The sequence below is a fragment of the Lontra canadensis genome, unplaced genomic scaffold (genome assembly GCF_010015895.1).
Source record: "Lontra canadensis isolate GAN:19392208 unplaced genomic scaffold, GSC_riverotter_1.0 scaffold63, whole genome shotgun sequence".
In the NCBI taxonomy this organism is placed as follows: Eukaryota; Metazoa; Chordata; class Mammalia; order Carnivora; family Mustelidae; genus Lontra; species Lontra canadensis.
The window spans coordinates 8,660,343-8,678,967 of NW_022631057.1; the positions used below are offsets into that span (position 1 = coordinate 8,660,343).

General features: G+C 50.5%; 1 protein-coding gene across 1 annotated transcript; it reads left to right on the plus strand.

Moving 5' to 3' along the window:
• The first annotated feature begins 71 nt into the window (after window positions 1-71).
• RNPEP (arginyl aminopeptidase) lies at window positions 72-17,835 on the plus strand. The gene is made up of 11 exons (XM_032878253.1): window positions 72-573; window positions 4,492-4,632; window positions 4,946-5,094; window positions 9,221-9,337; window positions 9,985-10,220; window positions 12,675-12,788; window positions 13,670-13,782; window positions 13,903-14,011; window positions 15,221-15,445; window positions 16,230-16,372; window positions 17,329-17,835. The coding sequence occupies exons 1-11, from the start codon at window positions 127-129 to the stop codon at window positions 17,485-17,487; spliced, it is 1,953 nt and encodes a 650-aa protein (XP_032734144.1). The 5' UTR covers window positions 72-126; the 3' UTR covers window positions 17,488-17,835.
• Window positions 17,836-18,625: the final 790 nt, after the last annotated feature.

Consider the following 18,625-nt stretch of genomic DNA (forward strand, 5'->3'; position numbering starts at 1 on the left):
GGCCGGCGGGGGCGGGGCGGGGCCTGGCCTGCGACTGCCAGGCGCGCTCGGGGCGGGGCTTCCCCGCGGCAGTCCGCGAGCTGGTGGGCTTCCAGCACAGTAGTTCAACGGCGGCGCTGCCGGATAATGGGGAGCGACGGGCCTCCGAGCGACGGCTGCGCGCCCCCGCGGCCGCTGCACTCGGCGCAGGCGGTGGACGTGGCTTCGGCCTCCAATTTCCGGGCTTTCCAGATACTGCACTTGCACCTGGATCTGCGGGCCGAGTTCGGGCCTCCGGGGCCGGGCCCCGGGAGCCGGGGCTTGAGCGGCACCGCGGTCCTGGAGCTGCGCTGCCTGGTGTCCGAGGGCGCCACCGAGCTGCGGCTCGACTCGCACCCGTGCCTCGAGGTGACGGCGGCGGCGCTGCGGCGACAGCGGCCCGGCTCGGAGGAGCCGCCCGCGGAGCCCGTGCCCTTCCACACGCAGCCCTTCTCGCACTACGGCCAGGCCCTGTGCGTGACCCTCCCGCAGCCCTGCCCGGCCGGCGAGCGCTTCCAGGTTCTGCTCACCTACCGCGTCGGGGAGGGACCCGGGGTGAGTTCGACCCCGGGTCCCTGCCCCGCCGCGGCCTCACTCGGCCCCTTCCTGCCCGCCCTCCCCCCTCGTTGCTGGTCCCAGGACCCGCACTCACGCCCACCCTCAAAGAGAGAGAAGATGCTTCCGCGGTTACCGGGAGGGGTCCCGAAGCTCTTCGGTGGACGCCCCTCGCCCTCCCACCTTCCGCGCCCTCTCTTCCTCCCGGGCTGCCCCGCTCTCCGTCTTCTGGCTTCGGGCCAGCCTCCGAGCTGTGCACCCTCCGTCTTTTCCGCCCTTCCTGCCTCCCCAACGGTTCTGCTTCCTTCTCACACACCGCCCTGTCTGGTTGCCGGTTCTGCCTGCCGAGGAAACCCTATCCTGTGCGGCTTTCGGGATCACCGGCTCTTTATAAATCGAATTTAACGTGTCACAGGGCTTTGGGGCCTAGGTCCCTGATAATGAGCTACTTCGTTTTTCCTTTCTAGCAGCAGGGACAAAGCCGGTTAATTAGCCCTGGGTGCTGACTCAGCCCTTTGTCCGCGTGCTCTTGCGGCGCCACAGGCTGAAGTAACTCTGAACCCCGGAGAGTTACTTTGTTTTCTTCTGCGAAGTCCTAGGTCGGTCTAATGGAAGAATTTGAGTAAAAATGAGAACTGGAATTAGGGTGTTCTAGGCTTTGTAGTAAGTTGGTCCTGTTCTTATTCTTGGTTGATTCTTAAATATTGATCGACTCTTAAATATTAATTTTTTGGGGGGCGGGGGTGGGACAAATACTGGAACTAAAAGGATGGGTGTTTATGTGGCCTACAGTTGTAAGAGTTTGGAACTCCCTCATAAAGAGTCCTGAGGCCGTGGTTGCAAGTCATGTCTCAGGCAGAGTGAGTTACAAGTTCCAGGGGTAGGCCGCTTGCCTGCAATCAAAGTTTACTTATCTATCTAGCAGTTCCTTTCACTCTTAGAGCTGGCCAAAAGGACAGTTCTGTTTCCGTCCTTATTCAGGGAATAAAGGAACCCATGATAGAACTTGTTTCAAAAATGAAAAGTTCAAAGCAATGTAAATTGACCTCTAAGGCAAAGGAAAAACCCGGTGCCCCCTGGGGATAACATAGCATCGGTAAATGGGTTTGGTTGCCCTGTTATGTGCTAGCTTCTGGTTTGGGGCAGGAACTAGGAATTGAACAGGGGAAATGGAAATGTCAAGCCGTCTCTGAAATCGCCTACTGAAAATGGCACCTCAAATAGACTAGCTTTCATTAGAGACGTAAGAGCAGACACCCGCACTTTGCACTGTGAAGATCTACATTAAAGAAACCCGCATTTATTCCTTCTTCTCATTGCCACCATCCTGAGGGAGGGCACTCAACTTAATCACTGTACATTACAGCCCCACCCTGAGTTGAGACTCTTTCTTATATAGTGGAAATACTTGTATTACCAGGCTCCTTCATTCTCTCCTCTATGTCATTGTAAACAAAACCCCCAAAAAACCTCAAAGATGAAGAATAAGGAATTATGGTACGCTAGAGGGGATGACCAGTACTTATGAACTTGACAAAAGTTAAATGAATTTTCTTTATAGAAGTGCCTAATATAGTGCCTAGTGAATACTGTGTTAGTCTTACTGTTAACACGTTAAATTTCTTTCAATAATAGGATTAAAGGCAGTTTAGGGGTGCTGGGTGGTTTAGTCGGCTAAGTGGCTGATTCTTGATTTCAGCTTAGGTCATGATCTCAGAGTTGTGAGATTGAGCCCTGCCCCCGCACTGGGCTCTGTGCTGGATGTGGAGCCTGCTTGAGATTCTTTCTCATCCTCTCCCTCTGCCCCTCCCCCTGCAAATTTAATCTAAATTAAAAATAATTTAGATTAACAAGAAAAGTGAGCAGATAGTAATGGAGGTTTCCTATACCCTTCCATACACAGATTGCTCTATTGGCATTTTGTAAGTATGATATAATCTGTTACAATTAATGAACCAATACTGATACAGTATTATTAACTAAAGTTCATAGTTGGGTTTTTTGTTTGTTTGTTTGTTTTAAGGATTTTTTGTATTTGACAGAGAGGGAAAGAGAGTAGCTTCAGAGGGAGAAGCAGGCTCTCCACTGAGCAGGAAGCCTGATCTGGGACTTGATCCCAGGACCTCGGGATCGTGACCCGAGCCAACTGAGCTACCCAGGTGCCCCTGAAGTTCATAGTTTTTTGTTTGCTTGTTTGTTTTCAGTTTCTTCCTAGGCTTTACTTAGTATCATTTTCTGTTCCAGGATCCCATCCAGAATACTATAGTGTATTTAGCTTTCATATATCCTAAGGCTCCCCTTGGCTATGACAATTTCTCAGACTTTCCTTCTTTTTGGTGACCTTGGCAAAAAGGAGTATTGGCAGTTTTGAGGAGTATTGTATAGGATTCCTCTCTATTGGAATTTGTCTTTTTTTCCCATGATCAGACTCGAGTTATTAAAAATTTTTTTAAAAGTTTGTTTTTTACAGCAGCTTTAGGTTCACCGCAAAATTTAGTGGAATGTCACAAAGGTAAAGTGCTATCTTTGCATTGCATTCCGAGTACATGGTATCAACATGATTTGTGACTGTTTCATGATGACCTCACTCATCTGGCCGAAGTAGTGCTGCTTTTCCCACTGTGGTATTCCGTTCTCCTCCTTTCCATCTGTACTGTACCCTTTGGAAGGAGGCTCATTAAATTTTCACACACACACAAAAGAAACTCAAGCAAAGAAAAACCCAACATCTCCACGTGGCGTCCTTATGCCTCTTAAAAGTAGGTCTCCAATACCCACGTTCAAAGCCTTTCAGTCCACCTGCCAAGGCATGCCTCCCACCTCTGTATCCGAAATACCTCCAGTTCCCAGGGATCGCCCATCCATTCCCTTCTTCATGTTGCTGTCTACCTCCTTGAGAATGTCTTCTCCTTTCCTTTTTGACCATCTCGATCCTACTCACCTTTAAACCAGAAAGTTTTGCTTCCCCTCTAAAACCTTGCCAGAATTATCGAATCCTTTTCTGAATTCTAAGTGGCCATTTGGTGCTGACATAGCCTCTGCTCCCTCAAGATAGAGTGATGTAGGAAGTATGTATAGTTTGGGGGACTCAGCTGGCGCAGTCGGTAGAGCATGCAACTCTTGATCTTGGGGTTGTAAGTTTGAGCCCCATGTTGGGAGTAGAGATTGCTGAAGAATAAAATCTTCAAAAGAAATTTAAATAACATATAGCCAATGCCTATGATGGAAAAATACATTAATTCTGAAAGGGTAAGTTTCAGGAATGGAGAATGTTGTTCAGAATGGAGACTCCTCCCACTTTCCTTCTGCTTTTCTGTGGCTCTTATCTCAAGTTCAAATACAGCTGCTGCTCAGTTGGTTCTTGTTTGATTTTTATTTAAAAAAAATTTTTTTAAGATTTTATTTATTTGACAGACAGAGATTACAAGTAGGCAGAGAGGCAGGCAGAGAGAGAGGAGGAAGTAGGCTCCCTGCTGAGCAGAGAGCCCGATGTGGGGCTCGATCCCAGGACTCTGAGATCATGACCTGAGCCGAAGGCAGAGCCTTTAACCCACTGAGCCACCCAGGCGCCCCTTGTTTGATTTTTAATGAGAAACTACTATACCGTGAAGGACTCAGGGGAGGAAGAGAGGATGCCAGGGTCAGAGGCTGTGTCTGGAATTCTTAAGATACCCAGTGGGATACAGTGAGAAATAGAGCCTTTGTGGTGTTTCTACTATGGGAGGTGGATGTCAATACCTTGGCATGGGTTCCAGGGTGGATTAAATACACAGTAGGCGAGAACTTCCTAGTCAGTTCCAAACTGCTGGCAGGATCGTAAAGATTACCTAACATTCTCCCCTGCCAGCCAACTCCTTTTCTCTGGCTGGACTGAGCTCACGTAGGGGGTGTCAGTTTTGAAATGTTCTGTTCTCTTAGGTTTGCTGGTTGGCTCCCGAGCAGACCGCAGGAAAGAAGAAGCCTTTTGTCTACACCCAGGGTCAGGCTGTGCTGAACCGGGCCTTCTTCCCTTGCTTCGACACTCCTGCCGTGAAATGCACATATTCAGCTCTTGTTGAGGTAAGAGGATTAAGATTAAGTGAACCTGCCCTTGGGATTGAAAATTTTAGATCTCTCTCTTCACATTTCACCTGCTCAGTTGTTAACATCCATCCAGTGGTACGTCTGCAAAATTCCTCCATCTACAAATATTTTATCTTTGCTAAATCCCATCAGCCTAGCACAAGTTCAGTCTCTTGAAACCTTTGTGTTCTCCAAGACAGGCTCCCGGTGGTGGCTGTCACCATGCAGGTTGCCAGCCATGCTGTTCTTCCAGCGAATCAAAAGGACACTCTCTCCAGGTAAAAATCTCCTAAGCTTCCTCTGTTGTCAGGTTCCAGATGGCTTCACAGCTGTGATGAGTGCTAACACCTGGGAGAAGAAAGGTCCAAATAAGTTCTTCTTTGAGATGTGTCATCCCATCCCCTCCTATCTGATAGCTTTGGCCATTGGAGATCTGGTGTCGGCGGAAGTTGGACCCAGGTAGGAGACAAAGACCCCTACAGGCAAGGTCAGACTGACCTCAAGGCAAGGAGGCCTCTGACCACTGGCCCAGCTGGGATGGTTCTTGGGATACTCTCGTAACTTCTCTGAATGGACAGCCTGTTCGCAGCCCAGAAGCATGTGGCATGAGTACAGAGGGAGGATGGGCTCTCCCACCTCTGCCCCACTCCAGTTCTCATCCTGCTGTCTGGAATGAGGTCATCAGTCCTACTAGTGGCAGGAGCTCCTGTCCTGGGCCACCTTGTAGCCTATGGTTGGCACTGAGGCAGCAGTTCTAGAAGACTCATCTTTGTTAGGATCTTTTAGTTCTGAATTCCCCTCTAGCAATTATATTTGCTTTTTAATCTTTGTACCAAATCGCCCCATTTGCTCTAGCACGTAGTTCCTGGAAATGTACACTTTGATCTCGTTGTTGGCCTCTAGAGAGGAAAGTGGGAGTTCCTTCTCCTCTGCAGATATGTACACCTGAACCCATGGTGGCAGAGTTACCTCCGTGAAGTTAGATGAGTTTAATGGAGATGAATAAGGATTTTGTAAGGTTTCCTGCAAACAGAAACTTGACCGGGAGTATCGGTTTCTCCCGGCTCTCTTACCATCTGCCGGTACAGTGTAATCCTGTGGTAAAATGCCCAAAGTCTGGGCAGTAAAGCTGTGGCACTTTGCCTGGCTCTGTTGCTGCCACCCTGCTCTCCAGTCCTGGAGGCGGTGCTGACCTTGACCGCATTGGTTACGAGTGTCAGACCTCATAGCTGGGCTCAGTAGCCCTGCTCAGATCATGAATCTTCTTTCCTGGGCTTCATCGAGAATGAGAGATGGGATGCCACTGGCATCTGCCTCCAGCACACACACTCAGAATGCTACCTGTCCTGAAAGACCTCTCCTGTCATGAAGGTCAGTCTTTCTGATAGGGTAGTAGGTAAGCAGAGGAGCATCATTGTTGCGGTTGACCGGAAAATAGGTAAGTAAAGAAAGGTTATTTTAGAGTATTTACTCTTACTAAGGTTCTGTTAATAAGAGTATGAACTATTTATTTTATTTATTTTTTATTTATTTGAGAGAGAAAAAGAGTGATAGCAAGCAGGGGGAGGGGCAGAGGGAGAAGCAGGGAGTCTGATGCGGGACTCAATCCCAGGACCCCGGGATCATGACCTGAGCCGAAGGCAGATGCTTAACCAACTGAGCCACCCAGATGCCCAAGAGTGTGACCTATTAATGAGAAATGAAAGAAAAAAATATTCTAAATGCACCAGAGAATACTGATTTTTTTCTGAGCCTTCTGTAATAAAAAGACAATACAGTATACTAGTCCAGGCGATAGAATTATTTAACTGGTGATGATGTCTTCCTTCCCCTCCCAGGTAGATAGTCCTTGCCTCACAGGGAACATCTTAGGGTCTTGTGAAGCTGTATTAGATGAGAGGCTCTTCTGGCAAACTTGGCCACCAATCCCAATCCCTGTTAACACAGGAGGAAAATCCTAGGCACAAGAGCTAGTGGGCATGTTCTAGTCCTGATTTATGTATAATCTCTTCTAACCCTCACATAACCTCACTGAGGGGGTTACTGTTGTCTCCGTGTCGCAGATAAGCAAACTGAGGCTTCTGGTGGCATTGCTTGTACAAAGTCACGTCGGGGGCAGAGCTGGAACGCCAACCCGGGCATTTCCATTGCACATCCAGTCCTTATCATGCTAGACTGCTGGTGATAAAATTCCAGCTTGCCTGAGAATATCCCAGTTTCTTTTGACAGAAATCTCTGTGCTAGAGGAAGTATCTTGGATGCCATCTGTCTAGCCTAGGCTTTGCCTTCTAGTTGTAGCAAGCTAAAGTAGCTTGGGGTGCCTGGGTGGCTCAGTGGGTTAAGCCTCTGCCTTCGGCTCAGGTCATGATCCCAGGGTCCTGGGATAGAGCCCTGCTTTGGGCTCCCTGCTTATCAGGGAGCCTGCTTCTCCCACTGCCCTTCACCCCTCTCATGCTCTCTCTCTCTCAAATAAAATCTTTAAAAAAAAGTTGAAATAGACATTCATGTGGTTTTCAAGAAAAATAGAATAAATGTCGTCTTCAACTACAGATATGCCTTCAGTATTGGTCGCCTTCAGTGTTGGTCACCAGTCGTTTCATTGATCTTCCTGGCTCCCTCTCCTTAAAGGAAGACTTTTGCCTTCAAATTTCCTATTCAGACACCAGACCCTCCCTCCAAGCAGATGATCTTGTCTCCTACTTTATTGAGAATGCTTAGTTTGACAGATACACTTATGTCAGCTTCCTGTTTTCCATGTAAAAAGTCATCTTCATCGGCTGTCATCCTTCCCTTTCTCCCTCTGAACTCCAAAGAGAGATGTCCATGCTTCTGTTGGAACCACATCTCTGCCTTTGAGCCATCATTGGTTCGGTCCCTCCCCAAATCTGGTGGGGCTTTGTCTCGTTGTTTACCCCTCACTCTTCAAATGTGCAGCCTTCTCCCCCCAACCCTAACCATGTTCCAGTCTCTTGTAGCTCAGAAACAAAGCAGAAAACATGCTCGTTGACTCCACGCTCCCTCCTAGCACATGACCTTCTGCTTCCCTACTTAGCCGAGTTTCTTACAAGAGTAGCATTTCTCCTGCCCACCCTCCATGTACTGCTTGGACCTGTGGGAACCCAGCACCTCTCCCCGTCGTGCCACAGAAACTCCTGCAGTGAGAGAGGCCACTGGCCTCAACTTGTGTAGCGCGTTGCCTTCTCCTCCAACCTTGTTTTGGCATTCTGCACTTTCCTTCTGCCTCTCGACCCTCCTCTGGCTTCCATGACACAATTCTGTCCTGGTTCCAGGACCCCCGGCTCGTCCTCTCTGGTCTCCTTTGTGGGCTTTCTCTGCCCAGCAGCCCCCGTGTGCTGGTGCTGTCCAGGACTCTGTTTTGGGCCCATTCTCCTCTCCTCCATACTTTCCTTGGGGAGATGCACTCGCTTTTGTAATTTAAAGGTACCTTCTGGTCCGACAGCTAGAGTGATCTCTCAGGACTCACTCTGATAATTCTGCTTAGTGGTTTACTTATTTATTTATTAGAGAAAGAGAGAGCACGAGCAGTGGGGAGGGGCAGAGGGAGAGGGAGAAGCAGACTCCCTGCTGAGCAAGGAGCCCAATGTGAGACTCCATCCCAGGAGACTGGAATCATGACCTGAGCTGAAGGCAGATGCTTAACCCACTGAGCCACCCAGACGCCCACCACTTATTGGTTTAAAATGCTGTCGTGGGGCGCCTGGGTGGCTCAGTCATTAGGCGCCTGCCTTCGACTTGGGTTGTGGTCCCAGGGTCCTGGGATCGAGCCCCGCATCAGGCTCCCTGTGGGCAGGAAGCCTGCTTCTCCCTCTCCCACTCCCCTTGCTCGTGTTCCCTCTCTTGCTGTGTCTCTCTCTGTCAAATAAATAAAAATCTTAAATAAAATACTGTCATGGCTCTGAAGGGCCAGCTGTGTCATGTGGAATATCGGGCCCTTTGTGACTGGAGTGTCGAGGGCTCTGTACCCGCCCTTGCCTCCCCGCCCCCAGCCCCGACCTGACGGTGAGCGCGCCAGTAGTGCACAGACTCTTGGTGGTTCCACCCCTGCGTGTACAGTTTCCACTCCGAGGCCCCTGCTTCTGCTCCTTGGGGAGCACCTGCTCCTTCTCCTGCTAGAACATTTCCTGAGCTTCCACAGGGGCAGAGAGGAAGCCTTCCCTCCTCCTCACCCGGAACCCATCCCCTTTGCTGTCTTACATGCTGTCTTCTTTCATCTTCCCCACCCGCTTTACAGATGGGCACACTGAGGCTCAGGTCAGTGACTTTTGCAAGGTCACATTCATTGCTGGAGACCGAACAGGACAGTGCTGTGAGTTAGACCCTGCTGTGCACGGGAGCCAGCTCCGCCACAACACGGCGCTGAGATCTCATTCATCAGGTGTGGCGAGCAGCCTCGGACCCGCGCAGGCGACCTGACCTTGCACCTCCTGTCTCTGTGGCTGGCCACGCTGTCACGTTCATGTGGCTCAAATATGAGACCGCCACATTTCTCCAGGTGCTTTTGGGATCGGGTCTCCACAATAGGTCTCCAAAGACCAGTCTGCTTTTTCTGTGCTCTTGCCTTTAGGAGCCGGGTGTGGGCTGAGCCCTGCCTGATTGAGGCTGCCAAGAAGGAGTACAACGGGGTGATAGAAGAATTTCTGGCCACAGGAGAGAAACTTTTCGGACCCTACGTTTGGGGAAGGTGTGGTATCACATTGACTCCAATGTCTTTTGCTAAACTGAGTCCCTGGTTTCCTCCTCTTCTTCCTTCTGGTGTTGCTTCTCCTCCTCTGTCTCCAGAGCCAAGTTCCCCAATCCCAGAAGTAGAGGAGAGGAGGAAGGGGAAGAGGAAGGGCGAAGCCAGGCCTCCTTCATTGTTGCTGAGGAGGGGACCCTGAGAGAAGGTTCTTGAAGTGTTAAAAATGGGCCTTCTAGCTGCTGAGTGTGGAGATGGGAAAATGCTGTCAGGGGACCTTTGTGACTTACCTTTTCTGATTGCTGGAGGCAGCCACACACTCCCATGTTAGCCTCCTCGGATCAAAGGCTCTGTTAGATCTTTGTGACCCCAAGCGAGCCATCAGTGAGCTAACCGTGACAGAGCTGATGATACGGCCATACCCTGCTTGGAAGGAGAACAGGGAGCAGCTTTCCGAGAGCCACCTCCAAGAGAGCAAGACCTGGCTGGAGGATGGAGAAGGCTGGGTGTCATTTCAGCGCTGGGCCCAGGGTTGGGTGCCACCTCTTCGGTGGCTGTGTCTCTCAGGGCTGAGGGCCCTGCCTGAGGAAGTGAGGCAGAGTCTCTGCCCTGGGGAGCCAAGACTTGTCTGTGACCTCCTGCTCTCTTGGCAGGTATGACCTGCTCTTCATGCCACCATCCTTTCCATTTGGAGGAATGGAGAACCCTTGTCTGACCTTTGTCACCCCCTGCCTGCTGGCAGGGGACCGCTCCTTGGCCGACGTCATCATCCACGAGATCTCCCATAGTTGGTTCGGGAACCTGGTCACTAATGCCAACTGGGGTGAATTCTGGCTCAATGAAGGTTTCACCATGTATGCCCAGAGGAGGATCTCCACTGTCCTCTTTGGTAAGCCAGCTCTCCGGTGCCGGCCTTCTCCTAGGGACCCCGCGTCTCATTCTTTCATCTGTGAGGCTGTGTGGTCTCCTTCGGGGTTTCGGGACACAAGCGAGCATGAAGGGAGGGACAGTGGTGCAGAAAGCTCTGGTGAAAGGCCAGCGAGGACCAACTCTAGACAAGAGTCCCTTCTGAGTGGATGAGCCCCACGGCGTGACATGGCACTGAGTCATTGGTGGTGAGTGGCGGGGGGGGGAGTGTCCCAGAAACTGCGTGTTGGTGACATGAACTGATAGGGGGCCTGACAGTGAAAGGACCCCTCAGCTAAGCTGAAACCTCACTCGGTGCTCAGCCAGGCAACCCCTTGGGGAGAGCTGCCCAGGGTCATTCACCCACACGGCTAGTTAATTTTACAAATGAATCATAAGATCATTATAATCATTACCTTCTCTTGAACACCTACCTACCAGCTTTGTACAGGCACCTTATTAAAAATACCTCATTTAACAATTTCTCAGTAGCCCTATGAAACAGATAGGATTTCCATTTTACGTATGAGTTCACCGTGACTCAAAAAGCATAAGAAATTTGCCCAAGCCACTTAGCAGGTGGGGACAGAACCCCACATGGAGCCCAGGTGTGCTTTTAAAATATTTTCTCAACATTGTGTCATTGAAAACCTGCTATATATCAGGTCTTTAAAAATATAACATGTAGGGACGCCTGGATGGCTCAGTTGGTTAAGCAGCTGCCTTCGGTTCAGGTCATGATCCCAGAGTCCTGGGATCGAGTCCCACATCGGGCTCCTTGCTCGGCAGGGAGCCTGCTTCTCCCTCTGACTCTGCCTGCCTCTCTGTCTGCCTGTGCTCACTCGCTCTCTCTCTCTCTCTGACAAATAAAAAAAAAATTCCTTGAAAAAAAAATATATATAACATGTATTATTTTTATTATTTCTCACATGAAAATCTATTTTGATCTCTGAGAAAGAACACACAGTAGGTTTTTCCACAATCTCATTGTTCAGAGATCATCGACGTCTGTCCTTTCAGACATTTTCCTATGTGTGTGTGAATCATCAAACCTTCCAGCTGCCTTTTTTTTTTTTTAAACTTAATGAAGTTAATGAACATTTTCCCAAGTCATTAAATTTTCTTCTATAGCTGCATAATATGGATGTTTCTTAACATATTCAGTTTCTAGTTGTTAGGTTATCTTCAGTTTTTCTTTTCTTTCTTTTTTTTTTAGAGAGAGAATGTGTGAGCAGGGGAAGGGGCTAAGGGAGAGGGAGAGAGAATCTCAAGCAGACTCCCTGCTCGATGCTCAGCGTCGAGCCCAACAGGGGGCTCCATCTCATGACCCTGAGATCATGACCTGATCCGGAATCAGGAGTCGGATGCTTAACCCACTGAGCCACTCAGGCGCCCCCGTTATTTTCAGTTTTCTAATCAAAGAATGTTTTGACAAATATTTTTACATATAAATGTTCATGCATATCTAAGACAATCTTAGGGAAGATAAATTCCTAGAAATGTAATTTCTGGATCTGAACATTTTAAAGGTTTTTTAGCACACATTGTCCATTGCCTCCCAGAAAGTTGGTACAAATGTACGCTTTCATCTAGAGTATATGGAACAAGAGATTGTTTGTGAATATCTTACCCAGCCACTAAGAATCCTCCAAGCAGATGTTGTCAGCCCACTGTGCAGATGAAGAAGTTGAGGCTGAGAGAGATTGAGTACCTCACCCAGAGGCAAAACACCCTGTGAGCAGCAGAGGTGGCTGGTTCAAAACCTGGCGCCCTTCCCTCCACCATTCCCTCGGTCATTTTTAGAGCCAGAATGAGATGTAGAGACCACTAGAAGAATTGGGGGTGACAGTTTCTCTTGTCTGACTGGAATGATCAAATGAAAAATAGTTTGCTTTTATAGATCAAATTACTATCTCTAAAAATAAAAATATACAGATAGGGAAAGAATAACGGTCATGGGACAGCCCCTCATGTCTGGGCGAGACCCGACAGCCAGAGCAAAGTGAGTCATTTGTAGTCCGGAGCAACCAGAAGCTAGGGGCTGAGTCGGGTTCTCTGTGGCCAGGTTGCCCTGGCGTCCCCAGTGGGGTGAGGAGTTGAATCTTCAGCTATCTGTCATGGTTCTTGTGGCCACAAGGGGGCAGCACACCCTCTTTTGTCCGGAAATTATTCTTGGGGGTGGTGGTCTTTTTTTTTTTTTTTTTTTAAGATTTTATTTATTTATTTGACAGACAGAGATCACAAGTAGGCAGAGAGGCAGGCAGAGAGAGAGAGGGGAGAACAGGCTCCCTGCTGAGCAGAGAGCCTGACGTGGGGCTCGATCCCAGGATGCTGGGATCATGACCTGAGCCGAAGGCAGAGGCTTTAACCCACTGAGCCACCCAGGTGCCCCGGGGGTAGGGCTTGAGTTGAGGCCTAAGGATTCTTTTTGCCCCAGGCTCTGCTTATACGTGCTTGGAAGCTGCGACTGGGCGGGCTCTGCTTCGGCAACACATGGACATCACTGGCGAGGAGAACCCACTCAACAAGCTCCGCGTGAAGATCGAACCAGGTCCGGGAAACTCCTCTGTCCTACTGCCCACTTCCCAGCACTGAGCTTGGAGCCCCAAGTTATTTGAGCTTCATGTTAATCAGTGTACTCCCTGAGTACTCTCCTTGGGAAGGAGCAGCCCTCCAGAGCCCTTTTCAGCCATTCCCTGACCTCTAGGGAGACTCAACGAAGCCATTCCAGTCTGTTAGGAGTTCCTCCCAGTTTTATGTACGGGCCCCTGTCGTTTTCCAGGGCTCTTTGCCGTGATTTTTCTATCAAGTGAGAACTGTAGTCGTTTAGCTCGAGCGTGAGCCTTATTTTACAGAAGACGTGAGTGAGCGCCCAACAAGTCAAATGACTTGTCCAAGGTCATGTGTTTTTATTTTCTGACATTTTTCTTTAGTTCCACGTATGACTAATCTAAAACCTGTCTGTGTGATTTAAGCTTACGTTCCTTGATGCCAATGACCATGAAAATGAACTTCTTGTATCCTGCTCATTAGTTTATTTTGGTCTAGACCATTGTAGAAACAACCAGTTGTTCTGGGAGGGGCAGTTGAGTGTAGGTGGTGACCTACTGGCCTGGAAGAGGCACCAAGCCCTGTGCTCAGTCCTAAGAGTCCATGGAACCCAATGGAGCAAAGCAACCCCAGGAATAAGGAAACTTGCCAGTTCCCCTGGAAGGCTGGTTCTTTGTCCTCTTATTAGGGCCATAGTTAATGACCCTTTAAGATCAACTTTGAAGTCGCTTGAGAGAGGCCATGGTCGATCTGGAGACTTTCCTGGCCTTTGCCAAACCCAAGGAAGCTGAAGTCTGATCTCTTCCATAATTACTTGTAGAATCTGGAGCTGGAGAGGAACAATGACAGTGACAAGTTACAAGTGTCTGCTTTCTCTGCTAGGTGTCGACCCAGATGATACCTATAACGAGACCCCCTACGAGAAAGGCTTCTGCTTTGTCTCATACCTGGCCCACTTGGTGGGTGATCAGGATCAGTTTGACAATTTTCTCAAGGTATAGTCAACTCAGAGATGAGGGTGGAAGGGACAGGGGGTTGGAGGAGAACCCAAGGCACAGAGGGACTGTTCTCCCCAGAGGATCCAGAATGACTGAAAAGTACCTCCCTCCCTGCAGGCCTATGTTAATGAATTCAAATTCCAAAGTATCGTAGCTGAGGACTTTCTAGAATTCTACTTGGAATACTTCCCTGAGCTGAAGAAAAGGAGAGTGGAGTCCATTCCAGGTGAGCAGAGGAGCTGGCCTACAGGCTACTAGGAGATAGTAGAGAATTATGTCTAATTTCCATCCAGGAAGACGAAGATCAGGGCCGGAAACGTGAAATCTGAGTCCTCCAGTAAGTGGCACCTAGGGGCGCAGACCCACCCAGGGTCCCAGGCCTTGTTCCACAAGAATGATTTCTCTCAGCTCCTCCTAGCCTCCTTTTCTCCACTGTTCTCCCCTCAGTGTCTCCTCTCTGTCTCCATTTTCCTCAAACCTACACACACATGACCAAACCCACACCTCTGCCCCGGGAGCTGCAGCCGCCCCAGCTATGACCCAGGGCTGCAGGACCAGCAGCCGCCCCAGCTTGCAAGCGTGGAGTTGCCTCTGTGGCCTTCGGAGTGCAGGAGAAGCCCAGTGGCTGCCCTGGTTTCAGCTTGGGAGGCCCCGCTCCCTAAGAGTAGACAGTGGCCTGTTGTGGACGAGGCTGCCTGCTGGAGATACCCCACCTGTGCTGGGCACTCTGAGTCAGGCCACGGTTGGTCTGATAAAGTCACTTCCCCTGACAGCCGGGGCTGGTCAGGCCCGGACGGAGCACCTACTCTCTGCTTGGAGGCTCCCACTTCAAGGTCATGAGACTCCATGGCTGATGAAAGTTAATAATTACTGAGTGCTCCCTTCGCACCAGGCAGCCTGCAAAACTCACACTGTGTATTTGCTTATTTAATCCTCACCACTGCCAACAAATGCAGGGCCTCTCACCCTGCCTTTTATCATTTTACAGATAAAAGGAAGGCGCAGAGAGGCGAAGTAATGTGCCAGTGGTCTTCCAGCTAGTTAATGGCAGGGCTGGGATAGGAGCCCGGGTAGCCCAGTCCCAGGGCCCAGGAGCCCTGACGCCACGCTGTTCTCATCTGAAGGAGAACATGAACTTGACTGAAGCTAGGAAAGCCTTTATCTGCTTGGTTCTGGCAGCACAGTGTTAATTGACTGAGAACTAGTGTCACAGTAGGAAAAGGGGCCAGGCCCTTGTTAACAGTCTGTGGGCCTCCATGGAAGTGGGACCTGGCTGGAGCAGGTAGTCGTGTGGGAAAGTGATGTTAAAATCAGAGAAGCAGTTTGGGATCGAGAGAGGCAGACAGGAGCTTGAGCTATGGGTGTTGCTATAGCCAAGTTGACCTTGACGTTGCCAGAGAATTCCGATGGCCCCCTCTCTCCTTCCACCAAACAGGTTTTGAGTTTGATCGGTGGTTGAATGTCCCGGGCTGGCCCCCCTACCTCCCTGACCTTTCCCCTGGCGACTCACTTATGAAGCCCGCTGAAGAGCTGGCCCAGCTGTGGGAGACCGAGGAGCTGGACATGAAGGCCATTGAAGCTGTGGCCATTTCCACCTGGAAGACATACCAGCTGGTCTATTTCCTCGATAAGATCCTCCAGAAATCCCCTCTCCCCCCTGGTAAGAAAAAGTGGGGCAAATGAACGCAGCATATCAAGGTTCCGTGTGTACAGAGCTTGATATCAGGGGCAAGAGGGAGACCCAGAGGAAGGCCATTGCAATGCTCACCCCCAGGCGACTGCCGGGTGTTGGCAGGTGGTCACAAGCACGTCACAGGGAGCACCTCGAAGGCTGCTGGGAGTCCCACACACGGGTGGGGGGAAGGGACTCCTGCAGCCCAGTGCTCACTGCGCCCTCTGGCTCTGCACGTGATTCTGAAGTCTTGAGTCCTCCTAACCGCTCATGCCTGGGGGCTGTGACTGTGACCCTGCAGGTAACAGGAGATGAAATAGGTCCCAGAGCCAGTGGATGGCGGGCTTGGGATCTGGACGGTCTCAACCACTACTGCCGTGTGGCTGCTCAGCCAGGAATAACCTTCCTCCAGGGGTGCTGGAAAGAGAAAAAGTGAGAGCCCAGATAGTTCTCAGCAGCTGGGCGGTGATGGGAGAAAAAGGGGTCACAACGTGTTTTAGGGAGATTACCTGGAAGGTAAGTGGGATGACGACAGAAGGTCTGTAATCACATTAAGGGAAGTTTTGTGGAAGAGCCTTAGACGTGAAGGTGAACTTGAGGGTCAGGCAGTAGTTCCCTTCCGGAGCATAAGATGAGCAGGAGGAGTTTAAAGTGGGGGGTCGGGAACCTCCCTGACGTTATCGCAGGGGCTTTCGGGAGGGCCTGTAGGCCTGTAGCCACGCGCTCGTGGCTCTGATGACACAGCCTTTAAAAACCCATTTTCTTTTTTCAGGGAATGTGAAAAAACTTGGGGAGACGTACCCAAAGATCTCAAACTCCCAGAATGCAGAGCTCCGGCTACGATGGGGCCACATAGTCCTTAAGAATGACTACCAGGAGGATTTCTGGAAGGTGAAGGAATTCCTGCAGAGCCAGGTAGGGAACCCCCAACTCCTCGACCCCTTCAGGCCCACACAGTGGGCCGCCTCACCGGTAAGGCATAGTCCTGTGGGCGGAGGGGAAGGGAGAGGACCCCACTCAGCGGTCTTATTCCTGAGTGTGGCCAGGGGAGGCATTGCCATGGCGGGGAGAAGCCTCCAGGGTTGGAAGCGTTTTGCAGATGACCTGGTGAGGCCTGAAGGCCCCAAGCCGGTCAGAGCTAACCCCACACTGGGAAGAAGGGTAAAGCGGGACTTGAGGGCTGGTCTTGGGGAGAGGGGCCCAAGAACAAGAGAGGTGAGTGGAGGGTAAGGCCATAGGTGCCTGCTTCCTGGGGAAGCCCACCACCCGGGAGGGCTCCGAGGCCAGCAGTGGTCCTGCTGGGGAAGGGCTGGAGTGCCTCCGAGCCTGGGGCAGGACGGGGCTGGGTCCAAAGCAGCACTCAGATGCCCCCTCTATTGGCGCTGGGAGCTGCGTTCCTGTCTGGAGGAGTTCTGAGCCCTCCTTAGGCTTCTCCAAGTCTCGACTTGAGGAGCTTTGTGACATGGCATTCTCACATTGGTGCAAATTTGACAATTGTGGGTTTTCTGGTGCTTGCCTGCAGTTGGGCCTTACACGGCCCTCCGTTTTAATGTGCTATCAGCTCAGTCTTGAGTTCAGGCCCTGTGCTGGGCTCCACGCTAAGGAGCCTACTTAAAAAAAAAAGAGTGTAGACACCCCTGTGCTAGCATGGATTGGAGTGGATACCAAGACCTACCTACAGGGATATTTGGCCCCCAAGAAGATACCAGAGTAAGAGCATGCCTGCCTGGGACCCTCCTCGTTCCAGCCCTGATATAGCCACATCCCCTTTGGCTCCTGAGCAGGCCGGCTGTTAGGGTGACCCTGGGGTTGGGGCTGTGCCGACTCACTGAGCAGGCTGCTCAGGCTGTGGGTATATGTGTCTCTTGCAGGGGAAGCAGAAGTACACTCTTCCGCTGTACCACGCGATGATGGCTGGCAGCAAGGTAGCCCAGACCCTTGCCAAGGAGACCTTCGTGGCCACTGCCCCCCAGCTCCACAGCAATGTTGTCAACTATGTCCAGCAGATCGTGGCGCCCAAGGGCAGTTAGAGGCTCCTGGGCATGGCTTCTGCCTCTTCTGACTTTTCAGGCTTTCAGAATACTGTTCCCAAATTCCAGTTCTCCAATCAAATTCCTGAAGTTTCCACATCCTTCAGAAAATCTGTTCTCAGGGCTTGGTGTCTGTGACTCTTGGGCCTCTGCTCTGGTGGAAACTTCTCTGGATCAGTAAGTCCTATGACCAGAGAACCTTCCACAGCTCTCTCAGTGTAGGCTGCCGGCTTTGGTGAAGGCCAACAGTCTTCTCCCTCCTCCCAGTTCTCTGGGAAGAGCAGAGAGGATTTTCTTATCTCTTCCCTCCCCTTCCCTCTCCTTCCCTCTCCTACTCTTCCTTCCCCTCTCCTCCCCTCTCCTCCCCTCTCCTCCCCTTCTCTGATTCTTGAAGTACTATGCAAAGGGCTGTATTCTGGTAACTCATGTTTTTCAGGTTTGATCTTTATTTTAATAAATATTTTTAAGTGAAAAGTATTTAAGCTGGAGTTACGACCTGAGTGGCCATGAAATTTCCACTTGCACACGTGTCCTCTGTGCGGACAGATGTTCTAAGAAGGTTACAAGGCGGGGATCACCCCAGAGGCTGACAGTGCTTCTCTGTCTGCAGGGTACTCCCAGACATAGGAGATGGGGGTCCCACACCTGCAGATGGGAAAATACAGGGCAGTGTTGTCGAAGCCCACTTATAGCAAATGAACCTCATTCCAGTTTTCTGTGAAGGCAGCTATGTTCCCTGCCTGTAGTGCCATTCCTCTTCATGTGTTCCATTGCTTAAAAAATGGTATTTTAATGTTTTTTTCTCTGCCCTTCTCACCATCCTTCACTGGGCCCCACCTACTTTTGATCCTGGATAAGGAATAGAGTGGGTTTAGAACTTGGCACTGCGTTCTGATTTCCTGGTTTCAGCATGGGAATCTCAGCAGTTAGCAGCTTGGATTTGAGGGAAGGGTCACCAAGAAATATTTAAATATATTTAAGTTGCCTTTCTTCAGTACAAGGCACTCCCGACCAAGTCTCCATGTGTGGCCATGTTCTTGGCTTTGAGGTTATGCATTCAGGCCTCCTGCCTTCCACGCACCGGGGCTTGGAGAGATCTGTTCTCGCTCTTACTTCTCAAGAGTTAGGGAACGGCCGT

Bases quoted from the DNA above. Each gene is read 5' to 3' on its own strand.
- RNPEP (XM_032878253.1), top strand. From the start codon at position 127: ATGGGGAGCGACGGGCCTCCGAGCGACGGCTGCGCGCCCCCGCGGCCG. The intron at 4,633-4,945 runs GTAAGAGGATTA...CTCTGTTGTCAG, and splicing joins CATATTCAGCTCTTGTTGAG to GTTCCAGATGGCTTCACAGC. The intron at 10,221-12,674 runs GTAAGCCAGCTC...TTTTTGCCCCAG, and splicing joins GATCTCCACTGTCCTCTTTG to GCTCTGCTTATACGTGCTTG.